The 13830-nt window shown below is 38.7% G+C and overlaps 1 protein-coding gene across 2 annotated transcripts in view; it reads left to right on the top strand.

Annotated features, from left to right (window-relative positions):
* Taf2 (TATA-box binding protein associated factor 2) overlaps positions 1-13830 on the top strand; it is a 67995-nt gene that overhangs the window by 28321 nt on the left and 25844 nt on the right. For both annotated transcript variants that reach the window (XM_037197793.1, XM_028871915.2), the window contains exons 17-21: positions 2071-2211; positions 5679-5789; positions 6707-6900; positions 8573-8712; positions 11805-11874. In XM_037197793.1, coding sequence (XP_037053688.1) covers positions 2071-2211; positions 5679-5789; positions 6707-6900; positions 8573-8712; positions 11805-11874 — 656 coding nt within the window. The remainder of the gene's footprint in view (positions 1-2070; positions 2212-5678; positions 5790-6706; positions 6901-8572; positions 8713-11804; positions 11875-13830) is intronic.

Below are 13830 nucleotides of genomic sequence, written 5' to 3'. Positions count from 1 at the left end.
AACCCACAGAGATCCTCCTGCCTCTGCCTCCCGAGTGCTGGGATTAAAAATGGGCACCACCACTACCCAGCTACCAACCATATTTTTAAGGGTAAGAATAATTTTGGTTAGAAATTGTGTGACTGGGGACTGGAGTGTGGCTCAGCAGTTAAGAGAACTAGCTGCTCTTCCAGAGGACCTCAGTTCAGTTTCCAGCACCCACATGGTGTCTTACAGCTATCAGTAATGGGATCTGGTGCCCTCTTCCAGCATGCAGGTGTGCATGCAGACAGAACATTCATGATCATAAATAAATCAATCTTTAAAAAATAGAAAAGAAATTCTATTATTGTAGTAATTTATGTTTTTATGTGAGAATACATAAAATTAACACATTTTAATTGTTCCATTGTGGTAGTTATTTTATTTTGGTTTAGGAATTAAAATTAGTGGTAAATAATCTACAGTAATTATCTCTATGATTTAACATTCTAAAAAAAGTTACTTTATCAATAAACAGTCTTTAGATTAAAGAAAAGTCTGAACAGAAGGATGCAGACAGAAAGCTGAACAAACGTGCTGTGTACCGAGCACTTAAAGCATCTGCATGGCAGACTTGCTCTCGTTTCAGTGGGTTCTGATGCTCTGTAGTTGTTTTGTCTGGCTTTGTGGGCTCAGATAGTACAGAGAATAGCATTATTTGCTAGGGATGCATTTCATTGGCACTTTGAAGTCTTGTGATTTTTGTTAAAATTATAGCAGAGCCATAAAACTACAAGATAAAATATTTAATCATAATTTCCTTTATTTCAGATACTTTTTATAGGCTCTAAAAATTTCAATACTAAGAATTTTTTTTTCCTTGAACTCACTGAGATCTGCCTGCCTCTGCCTCCCCAGTGCTGGAATTAAAAGTGTTAGCTACCACTGCCTGGAAAGAATTAAATAGTTAAAGAAAGGAAATGCTTTAAAGTTTTGAACTTTGAACTTTGAGCTTTGCTGAAAGTCCTTTTCCTGGGGTCTCTTATACATTAATTTGTTTTTATAGCGTATTAATTTATGAATTTGTTGTTTTGCATCAAGTAATCCAGGACTAGCCTTGCTTACTTAAATAGCATTTGCTTGGTACATAAAGTTCAGTGTCTCTTTTACTTTAAATTAAAAAAAAAAATTTTATAATTTTTTTTATTGTGCTTAAATTTGAGGTATTTAGGTATTCCTTATCTGTGAAGCATGAGTTTCTTTTCATGTGCCAGATCAATTTTAAGTGGCTGGAACCCCAGTGGCACTGCTTTCGGGCAGCCGCTTCAGCGTGGTGGGCTTGCAGTACGCCTGCAGCCTCGTCAGCCTTGGAGTGAGAGACCCTGCAGACTCTAGCCTCTGCACTAGCTTGCTCGGAGTTAGCAGTCACCAGCAGAGTGTCAGTGATTTTTTTTTTTACCAGCAAGAGTAGGGCACATGACTTGCATAAGAGAGAACAGCCATTCACTCAGCATTGGCTTCTGCTCTTGAGTAGGGGACAGATACCAGCATGGGAGCTCTTAAAGGCCTTGTACATGACCTGGGCTAGGGGCAAAGAAATAGAGTCTGTTGTGTACCCTAGGCTGGCCTGGAACTTACATTCATCATGTCTTAACCTTGCCTCACTATTCTTCTCCAAATAAATAATATATCACATTTGGCTTCATTTTCACTTGAGTAGACTGAAAAACATTTAAAACTCACAGTAATGTTTTTAGTCTTAAAAGCTTAAAATTACATCTACTGAGGGGACAGGGACAAACCCAGTCAGAGGTCTTTGCAAGCACATTTTCCTTAAACACAAGAGGATGCTGGCATTAGAAATTAACTTGTGCAGAATGACTGTAAGTCACATAGCAGTGGGCTTTTGGTTTATCTTGGGTTTGTTCGTTTGTTTGTTTGGTTGGATTTTTTGGTGAGTGAGTTTGTATACTTTCTTGGAAATGGGTCATAAATGACCAAGTTGCATTAATTTCCACGAGCCGTCCCTAGTGCTGGCTTTTAGAATTCCGTCTTCAAAGTGTATTTATCATGGCGATGCACAGTGCTTTATCTTCTGATTGTTCACAGATTGCAAACTCAATGGTGAGCACATGGACAGGACCACCAGCTATGAAGTCTCTCTTCACTAGAATGTTCTGCTGTAAAACATGTCCAAACATCGTGAAAACAAACAACTTCATGAGCTTTCAGAGCTATTTTCTACAGAAGGTACTCCTTACTTCTCTTTGTTCTTAATGACGTCTTTATACTAACCAAACTTTACTGATGCTCACCTAGTAGGATTTTTTTTATCCACAAACTCTTGAGTATCTGTTTAACTTGGAAACTGTCCATCTGATGGGTGTGTATTTCTTACAAATCTGCCTCTGCTCTGAAGTTTTTCTAAAGTTTTAAGTGGTTACTCAGGTTTATCATTTTATACAGATCATATCTACATTACTTGTAATGTGAAAAAAAAAAATGAGTGGCCTTTGATTGGTAAAAGGGAACCGAGGTTTGGAATCTGTGCACGCCTTTCTGATAGCAGGCCTCTTAGAATGGAGACAGTACATTCTGACTCAGAAGCAGCCCAGCTCAGAGTGCCAAGGCTTTGCTTGCTTGTTTGGAGACAGATGTCATGTAGCCTCGGCTGCCTGCAAGGTGCTGCACAGGGAGGGCAGTGCCTGTCACTGTTCTGCTAGATGCCACATTCACATTTTCAGAAAGAAGAAATTAGACGAAGTCTGTAGAGTGTGTTTAATGCTAAACTTACAGGAAGCTTTCTGTAAATAAGTTAGAGGGAGACTGGAAGTGTGGCTACATGGAAGTATGGGAAGGTGACTAATTGTTGAGTGGTTTGGAAATCATTTGCAGTCAAAAGAATGAAGGCCAAGATTAGATGAACTGGATGAACTAGTGATATGTGTGGAGTTAGAAGAGAAAAGAGATGAAAGGGATGCCTTGATCTTAGTTGAAGAAGAGGTCAGCTGTGAGAACAAGGCACAGTAGAGAGAAGAATCACTGCGGTTTGTTTTCTTCCATGTGGAAGATTAGGAGCCTCCAGGCCTGTTTGATAGAAAGGGAAGCCAGAGGAGAAAGTTAATATAAAACGCAGGTCAGCCTTTGAACAGAAAGACAAGAGAGGCAAGTGGAAGAAAAGGTATGAACACTGTTTTTCTCAAACATGTAGAAAGGAAATTTTCTTTAAAGTGAAACTCCTTCTGTAGCTCCGAAGATTGTGGAAGAGGGCCCGAAGCAATAATAGAGCGCAGAGAATGTGGTGCGACACCTTCTTTAGGGCAGGGCATGGCTGTTGGTTACACTTTGGACCCCTTAGCAGAGTGATTATCAGCGCAAGACCTACTCAAGATAGCCTTCAGTGTTCTGTCGGGAGGCGGGGCACTCCCTAGGCCCCGCCCTCCCTTCGGGTATAAAGGCCGTTAATGACTGAGTGGGAGAGTTGCTTTCTTCAGTGGTCTAGCAATGGGTAAGAGGCCCTTGTTCCCATACACAACCATAATGCAACTCAATGGGTCACCCAAAAATGAAACAGTAAAGAAAGAGAGAAGACATGACAGTGGAGGGTCCTGATTGGAGAGAGGAAGAGGATTAGCAGGAGCTGGTAGTGGGGCTTGGTTATAGGGCACAAAGGAAGGTAATATGAACGGGAGAGATTTTGCTTGATTTTTTGTTTGTTTGTTTTTGTTTTTGAGAGACGGGTTTCCCTGTGTAGCCATAGGTGTCCTTGAACTAGCTCTGTAGCCCAGGCTGACCTTAAACTCACAGAGATCGCCTGCCTCTGCTTCTCTAGTGCTGGGATTGAAGGCGTGCGCCACCATCACCACTGGCTGGGCTTTTTTTCTTTTTTCTTTTTTTTCTAGTAAAAGGAAATAGACTGGACAGGATGAGAACATATGTGTGTCATAAAGATAATTATAAGGCCTTTTTTGTTTGTTTGTTTTATTTTGTTGTTTGTATGTATTGCTTCCAAAATGTGTTTGTGTGCATATTAGGTTGCCGGTTAAAGTTCATTTCTTACTGTGGGTTGAAGTAAAAGAACTTGGAGAGATAATGCTTTTAGTCCAGTTGACTTTTACATAACACTTGTAGTTGGCAGAAGAGAAAACTTAATGTCTGTGTCAAACACTTAAATTTCCCACGCCAAGGTGCAGAATGGGCAGAGAACAGATACATTCCTGTGGGGAAAGGAGCTTCCCCTGAGTTTCTCTTTCAGAACCAACACTGACGGCATCAGTTCCTGTTCTCATTGCTGTGCCCGAGGCAGCGAAAGGAAGGCAGGCTTTGGTTCGGCTCACAGCTGGAGAGGATGTAGTCCATCCAGAGAGAAGCATGGGGCAGTGTGCTTGGTCACATTGCGTCTACAGTCAGGAAGCATTGAATGTGAATGCTGGCTCTCAGCTCACTTGTTCCCCAGTCTGTGGGATAGTGCCACCCATAGGCTGGATCTTCCCACCCTCCAGCTAAAGCTCCGAAAATGCCCTCAGAGACATGCCCAGAAGTCTGTCTCCTAGGTGACTCCAGATCTAGTCACGCTGGCAATGAAGATTCACTGTCACACTACCGTTGATTCTATTTATTGCCTCTGATTAGTGCCCCTTTTTACTTGAGACAGGTTTTCTTGCTGTGTAGCTCAGGCTGGCCTGGAATTCCTCATCTTCCTTCCTCTGCCTCCAGGGTGCTGGGATTAGCAAGAATGTACCACCATTCTCACTGCTTCTGCTCTTTTAAGCAAGAAAATGAGCCTTTTTTTTTTTTTTTTTTTTGGTTTTTTCGAGACAGGGTTTCTCTGTGTAGCTTTGCGCCTTTCCTGGAGCTCACTTGGTAGCCCAGGCTGGCCTCGAACTCACAGAGATCCACCTGGCTCTGCCTCCAGAGTGCTGGGATTAAAGGCGTGCGCCACCACCGCCCGGCGAGCCTTTTTTTTTTTTTAATTGTCTAGTTTACAAGGGAAATCTTGATCTCTTCCATGTCCTAAGTTGGACCAAGTTTCTGTGCAGCTACTCTTCTGTCTAGGGCTTAATTAGCTTTATTTCACTACCAGAATTTACTGTTGTGTGTCTGTCAGATTGCCGTTAGCAGAAAGTTGCTTATGAAATTTAAGAAAGAAGAAAGGTACCCTGAATTTCTTATTATTATCTGTCCTTGGTCCACGGGCTAGTTAGCTGTAGTTTGTTTAATGCCTTTCACCGGTATATCATTAAGCCCTAAAAATGACTCTGGGGCAGCAACTAGCCAGAGATATGCAGAGTAGTGGATAGTGAAGGTGGGAGTCAGAATGAACCAGTGCTGAAATTGTATACTGGTTCCACTGTATCATTTAGAAATGGGTTGGTACAATTTATGTTATATGTGAACCAGTGCTGAAATTGTATACTGGTTCCAGTGTATCACTGAGAAATGGATTGATACAATTTACATTATATATACTTCCTTCCAGCAAGGGAGGGCTAAGGCACATAGCCTGTAGAATATGTCCAGTCATGAAAATAGTCCCTGGATTTCTTACCCATTTCAGCAGTGATGCTTTTAGATGTGTCTGTAGTGTTGGGAGATGGGGTATTAGGCTCCATCTGGATATCTGTGTTAATCCCAGTGTAATTCTCTTTATAGCCCAAATTGGTATAATAATGATTAAGTTGGAATATATGCTTAAAACTCTTTTTTTTTTTTTGTAGACTATGCCGGTTGCCATGGCTTTGTTAAGAGATGTACATAATCTTTGTCCCAAAGAAGTTTTGACATTTATTTTAGATTTAATCAAGTATAATGACAACAGGAAAAATAAGGTACAGCGTTTTTCTCAATGAATATTACAAAGTACCCAATGATACTTGTTTTAGGATAATTTATGGGGGCCTCAGTCTCCAGAACTGCAGTAAAAGAAAGGAAGAAATACTTATTTGTAGAGTCATTTGTGAGCCTCCAATACCTTTCTAGAGTTAGAGGAACAGGACATGATTTATTGGAATAACCAGTGGGTACCTGCCTCTCTCTCTCTCTCTCTCTCTCTCTCTCTCTCTCTCTCTCTGTGTGTGTGTGTGTGTGTGTGTGTGTTTCAAAAAGCTTCTGAAGGAGGTTAGAATATTGAGGCAGCTACAGTTTGAAGAACAGAAGAGAAAGAATGTATAGTAAATGTATAGCAACTGTCATTATTCTGTGCATGTAGACTGTACTGTAATGTTTCTTTTTAAAATAGTGTTGTTTTAAGGAATATGGTGTTACTGATAGCTTTGAATTTTTGTGTTTTGATTCTCTTCTGGGATTTTCTGTTCTTTGAAATACATGGTTCTTCCAAGTTGCTTTTCTTTAAGCTGAGTTAATTTCTTTCTTTCATTCTTTTTTTTTTTTTTTTTTTGACTGTAATCTGTAGATGATCTGGTATCTGGTTAGGAGACTGTAGGGGTCATCTTACACATAGTGAGTGCTTAATATACTAATAGATCACTGATGTTTGCAGCATTTTCACATTTTTCCAAATCACAAGTCTGTAGAAGTTGATACTTACTAGAAAACTTGCTGGTAAATACAAGTTTTCACTGTGTGTGTGTGTGTGTGTGTGTGTTGCTAGTGATGAACTCAGGGCTTTGTGCATACTAGAGATGTGCTCTACGTCTAAATTGAAATGACTTAAAGTTGTATGTGTTGTATTAATGTCTCATGAAAAGGCTTAATTGTATCTGTTCTTAATTGTTCTTTGGCTTAGTTTTCAGATAACTATTATCGTGCAGAAATGATCGATGCCCTTGCTAATTCTGTTACACCTGCTGTCAGTGTGAATAATGAAGTCAGAACTTTGGATAACTTGAATCCTGATGTTCGACTAATTCTTGAAGAAATAACCCGGTTTTTGAATATGGAGAAACTTCTCCCAAGTTACAGACACACTATCACTGTCAGGTGCTGCTCGGCCCTTTGCTGCTTCTTTAGATGTATTTTATTTCCATGACTGTGCCCTTATTAGTCCATTAGATTAACTTGGGGAAAATTAAAGTAAAAATGAGAAATTTGAACTTTCTGATACTATCCTCTCCAGATAAATGGATACTATTTGGAAAATATTCTTTAAAGTTTTTCACTTTGTAATGGAATTTTAAATTTATAATACTATATGTATAGTTTTATAAACAGTTTCCATCGTCTGTATCCTCTAATTTTCTAAAAATATATATTGTTTTGTCCTTTCATGCATGTGCACATACACACATACAAGCACATGGTTTGTGAGGCATCTGTGCTGGTCAGAGAACAACTTTGTGGATTTGATTCTCTCTTTCCACCTTTGTGTGGACTCACGATGGAACTCAGGTTCCCAAGCTTACACTGTCAAGTGCCTTCACCTGCTGGGCTGTCTCACCAGCCTAGAAATTCTTCATAAGAAAATATTTTGTCACGATCATTTTTTATACCATCATTAGTGTGTGAAGAACCCCATTTGTCTTTGAGACAGGTCTCATGTAGCCCAGCCGCTGTAGCCATGATAACCTTGGTAACTAACTCCTGATCCTCTTGCCTTCCCTTCTAAGTGCTGACATGTACCACACCTAGCTTGTTAGCCTTCTTTTCAGAACTGCACTTCTCTGTCAGCTTCTGTCTGAGTTTGCTAAAAGTTGATTACTAATTAAAAAAGAAATTAGCTCCCTTATTCCATTCATTATTATTTATTTTTTTCTTTTTTTGAGACAGGATCTCACTATGCCTTTCTTGCTGTCCTGTCTACCAGGCTGGCCTCGAACTCAGAGTTCTGCCTGTCTCTGCCCCTCCAACTGATTCCACCCCCAGCCCCCACTTGTACAAGTGCTGGGATTAAAGCGTGCATCACCACACCCAGCTAACCTTCCATTTTTATGGTGAATGAATAAGATTTCTGAAGAAATTATCTAAATTATATTTTTATTGCTAAGTACTTTATTCTGGAGTGTAGTTTTGTTGACATGTATATGGCTCTAAGATTCTAAACATAATTGAAATTTGTTTTTATGCTATTTAGATATTATTGAAATTTTATCATACAAATTGAACATTACAGAATTGAATGTGCATTCAAATCATAAGATTTTTTTGTTTATTTGTTTCGTTTTTGAGACAGGTTTTTTGTTTTGTTTTGTTTTTTGTTTGTTTGTTTTTTAAATAGCCCTGGCTGTCCTGGAACTTTGAGATGAGGCTAGACTCAAACTCAGATATCTGCCTGCCTTTGCCTTCTGAGTGCCAGGATTAAAGGTGTGCATCACCACTGCCCAGCTCAGTATATTTTCAACAACCACTGCCCAGCAAATCATGAGTCTTTTTAAAAATTGTTTCTGTTTGATTTTACGTGTGTGAGTGTTTTGCCTGCACGAACATCTGTGGGCATCAGATCTCCTAGAGACAGGTATGAACTGCCATGTGGATACTGGCTGGGAATCCAATCTGAGTCCTCTGGAAGAGCAGCCAGTGCTCCTAACTGCTGAGCCATGTGTCCAGCCCCCCATAAATAAGGATTTTAATTAACTGACAAATGAATCTCTAATACTTAAGTAATAAATTTAGTTCATGATACTTCACAGGAAGTAATTTACTTTTTTCTCACTAGTTGCTTAAGAGCCATAAGGGTGCTTCAGAAGAATGGACATGTGCCAAGTGATTCATCTCTTTTCAAATCCTATGCGGAGTACGGCCATTTTGTGGACATCAGGATCGCGGCTCTGGAAGCTGTTGTTGATTACACAAAAGGTAATACCATCCTTTGTATTGTTCCAGCTTAGAGAGAAACTGTTGCAAACTCATAGCACATGCAGTGCAGACTTTTCATTGTTGTTGTGACTTTTGACTTAGTGTACATAGTGGATTGCACTGTGATATTTTCACACATATCCATTATTGTTAAATTCTTGGCTAACTGACTTAGTTTGGTGATGATAGGAAAAAATAAAATACAGATATCTTCAATGGGAGAAGCCAGCATATTATATAAATTCAATTTATATTTTTAAAATAAGAGATTTGGGGAAAATATCTAAGGATTCAATGAAATAGTGTACAAGTGTGTAAAAATTTGTAACTATGCAAACAAAGCAAGAGAGTAAGTAACTTTGGCAGGAAAATTAGGTTAGGTCTCAAGTTGAGAGAAATAAAGAGTGTGACAGTCAAAGCAACAGTACATATTTAAAACATTTTCAGAAAATGGGATGATTAAAAAAATAGTAGAAATATTTCACAAAAATAGAGGCTGGAAAAAATAATGCAGGAAACAATGGAATTCTCTGAGAAGTGAAAATTAAAGTGACATAAGCTAGCCTCTACTGCATTTTTTTTTTCCTTTTATTTTATTTTACAATACCATTCAGTTCTACATATCAGCCACGGGTTCCCCTGTTCTCCCCCCTCCCACCCCTTCCCCAAGCCCATGCCCCATTCCCACCTCCTCCAGGGCAAAGCCTCCCCCGAGGACTGCGATCAACCTGCTAGACTCAGTCCAGGCAGGTCCAGTCCCCTCTACTGCAGTTTTAATTGTAAGTTCCTAGACATAATCAGAAGCAAGGTATTGTATAGAGTATAGAGGTCGCATATGGGACTCTATTGAAGCCTACACCTGTTTCTGATTTTCTCCTATGCTGAAATCTCTTCCTAATTCTACTTTCTTCGTGATTCAGTCTGCAAAAACATAGTCTAGTCTCCAGCTTCAGATTAGGGAGTCAGAAGACAGTAAACCACACAGCTGTGTGAGTTTTAGATTCTCTACTATATGTTGCCAAATTGTCATTTACATTGGGGAATTGAATATACATACAGTTCATGTGTCACTTTTTTTTTTTTTCCCCAAGATTTTATTTTGGGCCAGGAATAGTTGCACATGCTTTTAGTCCTCATGCTTGGGAGGTAGAGATTGGAGGATCTCTGGGAGTTAGAGACCAGCCTGGTCTGCATAGCAAGTTCCAGGCCAACTAGGGTTATATAGTGAGGTCCTATCTCAAAAAAAAAAAAGAAGTTTCATTCTTTTGGTTTTGGTGTTTGGTTTTTGGTTTATGTATGTGTGTGTGTGTCTGTCTGTCTGTGTGGTGTACACACACACACACACACACATTCCCACTAGGGCCAGAAGACGTATTCAGATGTATATATGATCTCCATCTAAAAGTCAAGCTTGTAACGGAAATATTGGGAGAATAAAGAAGCTGAAGTGTACTGAGCTCTGATTAGAATAAAAGGAAACAGGAAGTTCCAAAGGGAGTTTGTGAACTAGAAACATGTATGATTAATTCTTTCAGTTTTATAAATTTCAACAGAAATGCCTAAAGACAGAGAGCAGAGAGAGTGGTAACTATATTGTGTTTATATGTTTGCCTTGATTCAGAAAGAGCTGTCATTGAATACCCGTTCGTTAAGAGATGATATAAGTATGATTGGCTGTTGTTGTTAAGTGAGTTATTTGACAAGCAATAAACATATATAATTCTGTGTCTCTATATATGTTATGATATTCTGCCAGCTTAAAATCTAGACTTGTTGAAATCATGTAATTTGTAGCCTAACCTTCTTTCTTAAAATAGATGAAGGATATATGTCTCAGAAATATAAAGAATTCATGAGTTAATACTACCAAAAATGAAATAGGATACTAATGTCTCCAAAAGAGTACAAAACTAATAAGTATAATTTAAAAATTTGAATGGTACTTAGGTATGAACCATGAATTCTACAGCTTAAAATATTAGAAGATGAAAGAAGGAAAACTATTATGCCTACAAATTTATAAATAGAGCTTTTCAGTCTTAAAAATTTGTTGAAAAGGTGATTGGCAATAGTAGTATGTCATTTTATGTCAGTTACAGTCATAATATGTAGCATGAATCTTAAAGAGTCTTAATAAAGTCAAACCCAAAGCCAGGTATTGGGGTGAATGCTGGAAAATCAGAAAAGCAGAACAAGTCACAGCTACCTCACTTGCCGATTCCTCAGCTGATCCTGTTTTCTCAGACTGGATGCCTCTCAGCTGAACTGTGCTGCTCAAAAGCCTAAAAACTTAACCAGCCTAGTTGCTGGTTTTCATGCCTTATATACCTTTCTGCTTTCTGCCCTCACTTCCTGGGATTAAAGGCTCACTTCTTGGCATTAAAGGCATGAGTCACCATGCCTGGCTGTTTCCAGTGTGGTTTTAAACTCACAGAGATCCGGATGGATCTTTGCCTCCCAAGTGATAGGATTAAAGGCGTGTGCGCCACCATTTTCTGGCCTCTATATCTAGTGGCTGTTCTGTTCTCTGACCCCAGATAAGTTTATTAGGGTACACAATATTTTGGGGAACACAATATCACCACAATAACACATAATTGTAATTGCCTTTCTGACTGGCTTGGGTCTTAGTGGAAGGAACCATGTGATCAGAAACGTTATATTTATGATGCTATTGTATGTCAAGCTCTCAGGGACTTAAGCATCTAAAAAGTTAGGCATATTTTGTCCAGCTAATTGTGTCTAGTTGATGGCTTTTAGTGAGTTAAAATTTGTGTTGGTGTTTGGTTGAATTTTATTATGAACTGCATACTGGGCACTTTTTTGGGTACTATTTTGTATTGGTCTTTGGCTGAATACATACTAGGTACTATTTTTGTTCTTGGTTACACATGGCATGGTGCTCATGAAAGTTACTGGCCTAGTGCATACAGTTAAAAATAAGAAAAGGAGTGCTAATTGCTTCCTTGGACCCTTCAGCTGCATGACAGTCCAGCTAAGAAGCCTCGTTATTTAATGTCCCTGCTTACTATCACTTGCTCTTTGATTTGTTATAATTAACCCTACATATATTTACTCATTTTTACTTTCAGTGGACCGGAGTTATGAAGAACTTCAGTGGCTACTCAATATGATTCAGACTGATCCTGTACCTTATGTAAGGTTAGTTTATGTATTGTAATATCTTGGTTATGAATCCTGAAGTGGGTTGAATCATTTCTAAAGATTGTACCTGGAAAGATATTTATGTTTATGATTTTTAAAAATATGGAAATGGGTTCTGTAGCGATATCCACAGCAGGGTTCTGTATTTTTAAAGCCTTTTTCTTTTTAAAGAGAGGGTTTCCCTGTAGACCAGGCTGTAGACTCAGAGATCTGACTGCCTCTGCCTCCCAAGTGCTGGGATTAAAGGCAAGCACCACCACCGCCTGCCCCCCCCCCTTTAACTAAATTTATTTATTTATTTTACATCTCTTCCACAGTTTTCCCCAAATCCTTTTCTTCCATTCCCTCTGCCTACCTCCCCTCCCCTCAATCCACTCTTCCTCTGTTTCTGTTCAGAAAGGGGCAGGCCTCCCAAACCTATCAATAAAGCATGGCATATCAAGTTTAAAGCCTTTTTCTTATTTGATTTTAGAAAAACATTTTCAAAATACATTGTTAATAGTTTGTAATGCATAGGGGATGATGCCTTGTGTGTCCCAACTTATAATTGATTTCACTATTTATGTCATTTTGGGAGCTTATTTCAAGGCATCCTGATTTTTGCTCATTTAACATTTTTTTTTATTACATTTATTTATTTTGTCCATGTGCATGCATGTGTATCACAGCAGCATGTGGAGGTCAGAGGGCAAGTCTTTACTCCTGGAGCTGCATCACCGCCTCCTATATCTTTGTTTCATTTCATTCAAAGCCTTCATTTTTATTCCAGTTGACATTTTTTAAAATCTTAAGAAACTAAAAGAACTGCAGACTTGATGTGGCACTGCCCTTGTATTTGTGCTTACCTCTAGTAGCTGCGTTTATTCCTGCTGTTTTCTTTTACACAATGGGGTTTTTATGTAAGAATTCAATTTAACCATTTCTGTCTTCCTTTTTTGCACATACTAGACACAGGTTTTATTTGATTTCATGTTATGACTTCATAGAACAGAATTTTAGAGCTGAAGAACAACTCACAGCTATTCGAGCTAGAGACAAAAGACTTTGGGAGACCTTAAATGGTTTGTTCAACTTTCTGCATCACGTGGCTCACAGTGTTCTTTTAGAATGACATAAACTCTGCTTTTTCATATCTGAAATGCCTCTGGGTGTGAGTAGTCTGCTCAAGAGCCTGGGCATTTTATAGCAGTGACTTCTTGGTTAGTAATGGTATATTTCAGTGTTTTAAGTAATGCATTTTACACAAAATTTCATATGAAATTTTGTTAAGATTTTAATGTTCTTGATTTGTGATCTATATTTTGAATAATCTGTTCTTGTGAGTGATACAAAGTTGAAATGCAGAGAAAAAAAGTTTAATAGCTTCCCATTTTGAAGTATAGAGCACAGAGTACAGCCTCATTCCTTTATCTAAAATGGTGCATGTACTTAAGTCTATGATAGCAACAGGAAACAGATGCTATAAATGCAGTATAGACAAAGCTTACCATGAATCCATTTGTTTTCAATTTGCATACTTAAAAAATTTACATCTGTGTTTCTGAGAACTTGTTTTAAAGACTAAATATTTAAGAACTGTTTCAGAGAGCACTTCGGGCAGATTGTCATGGGTTTGTGATATCTGAAGTTACTGTATTACACATTGTATCTGCACTGAGTGCTTTTGAACTGTAGTTTTGAGTTGCTTTGGTTCATTCAAATGTCAAGAGCACTATTTGCAGTCCGGACTGAAAATCCATTTAGAGGTGTGCTTCATAGTTATGTTTAGCATGTTTTCTTCTTACTTTACATACTTATGCCCCATTAGAGAAACTTCTCCTTTAACGTCACCCTCCATATAGATTATATTAAATCACACACAGTTGCACGAGTTTGCAGTTAAGGGCAGGCGAAATGACTCCGCTGTGCTAGAGACGAGAACTGACTCCTGCCAGTTGTCTGCTGATGTCTGCA

Source organism: Peromyscus leucopus, chromosome 20 (genome assembly GCF_004664715.2).
Source record: "Peromyscus leucopus breed LL Stock chromosome 20, UCI_PerLeu_2.1, whole genome shotgun sequence".
NCBI lineage: Eukaryota > Metazoa > Chordata > Mammalia > Rodentia > Cricetidae > Peromyscus > Peromyscus leucopus.
This window is presented reverse-complemented; position numbering and strand designations above follow the sequence as displayed.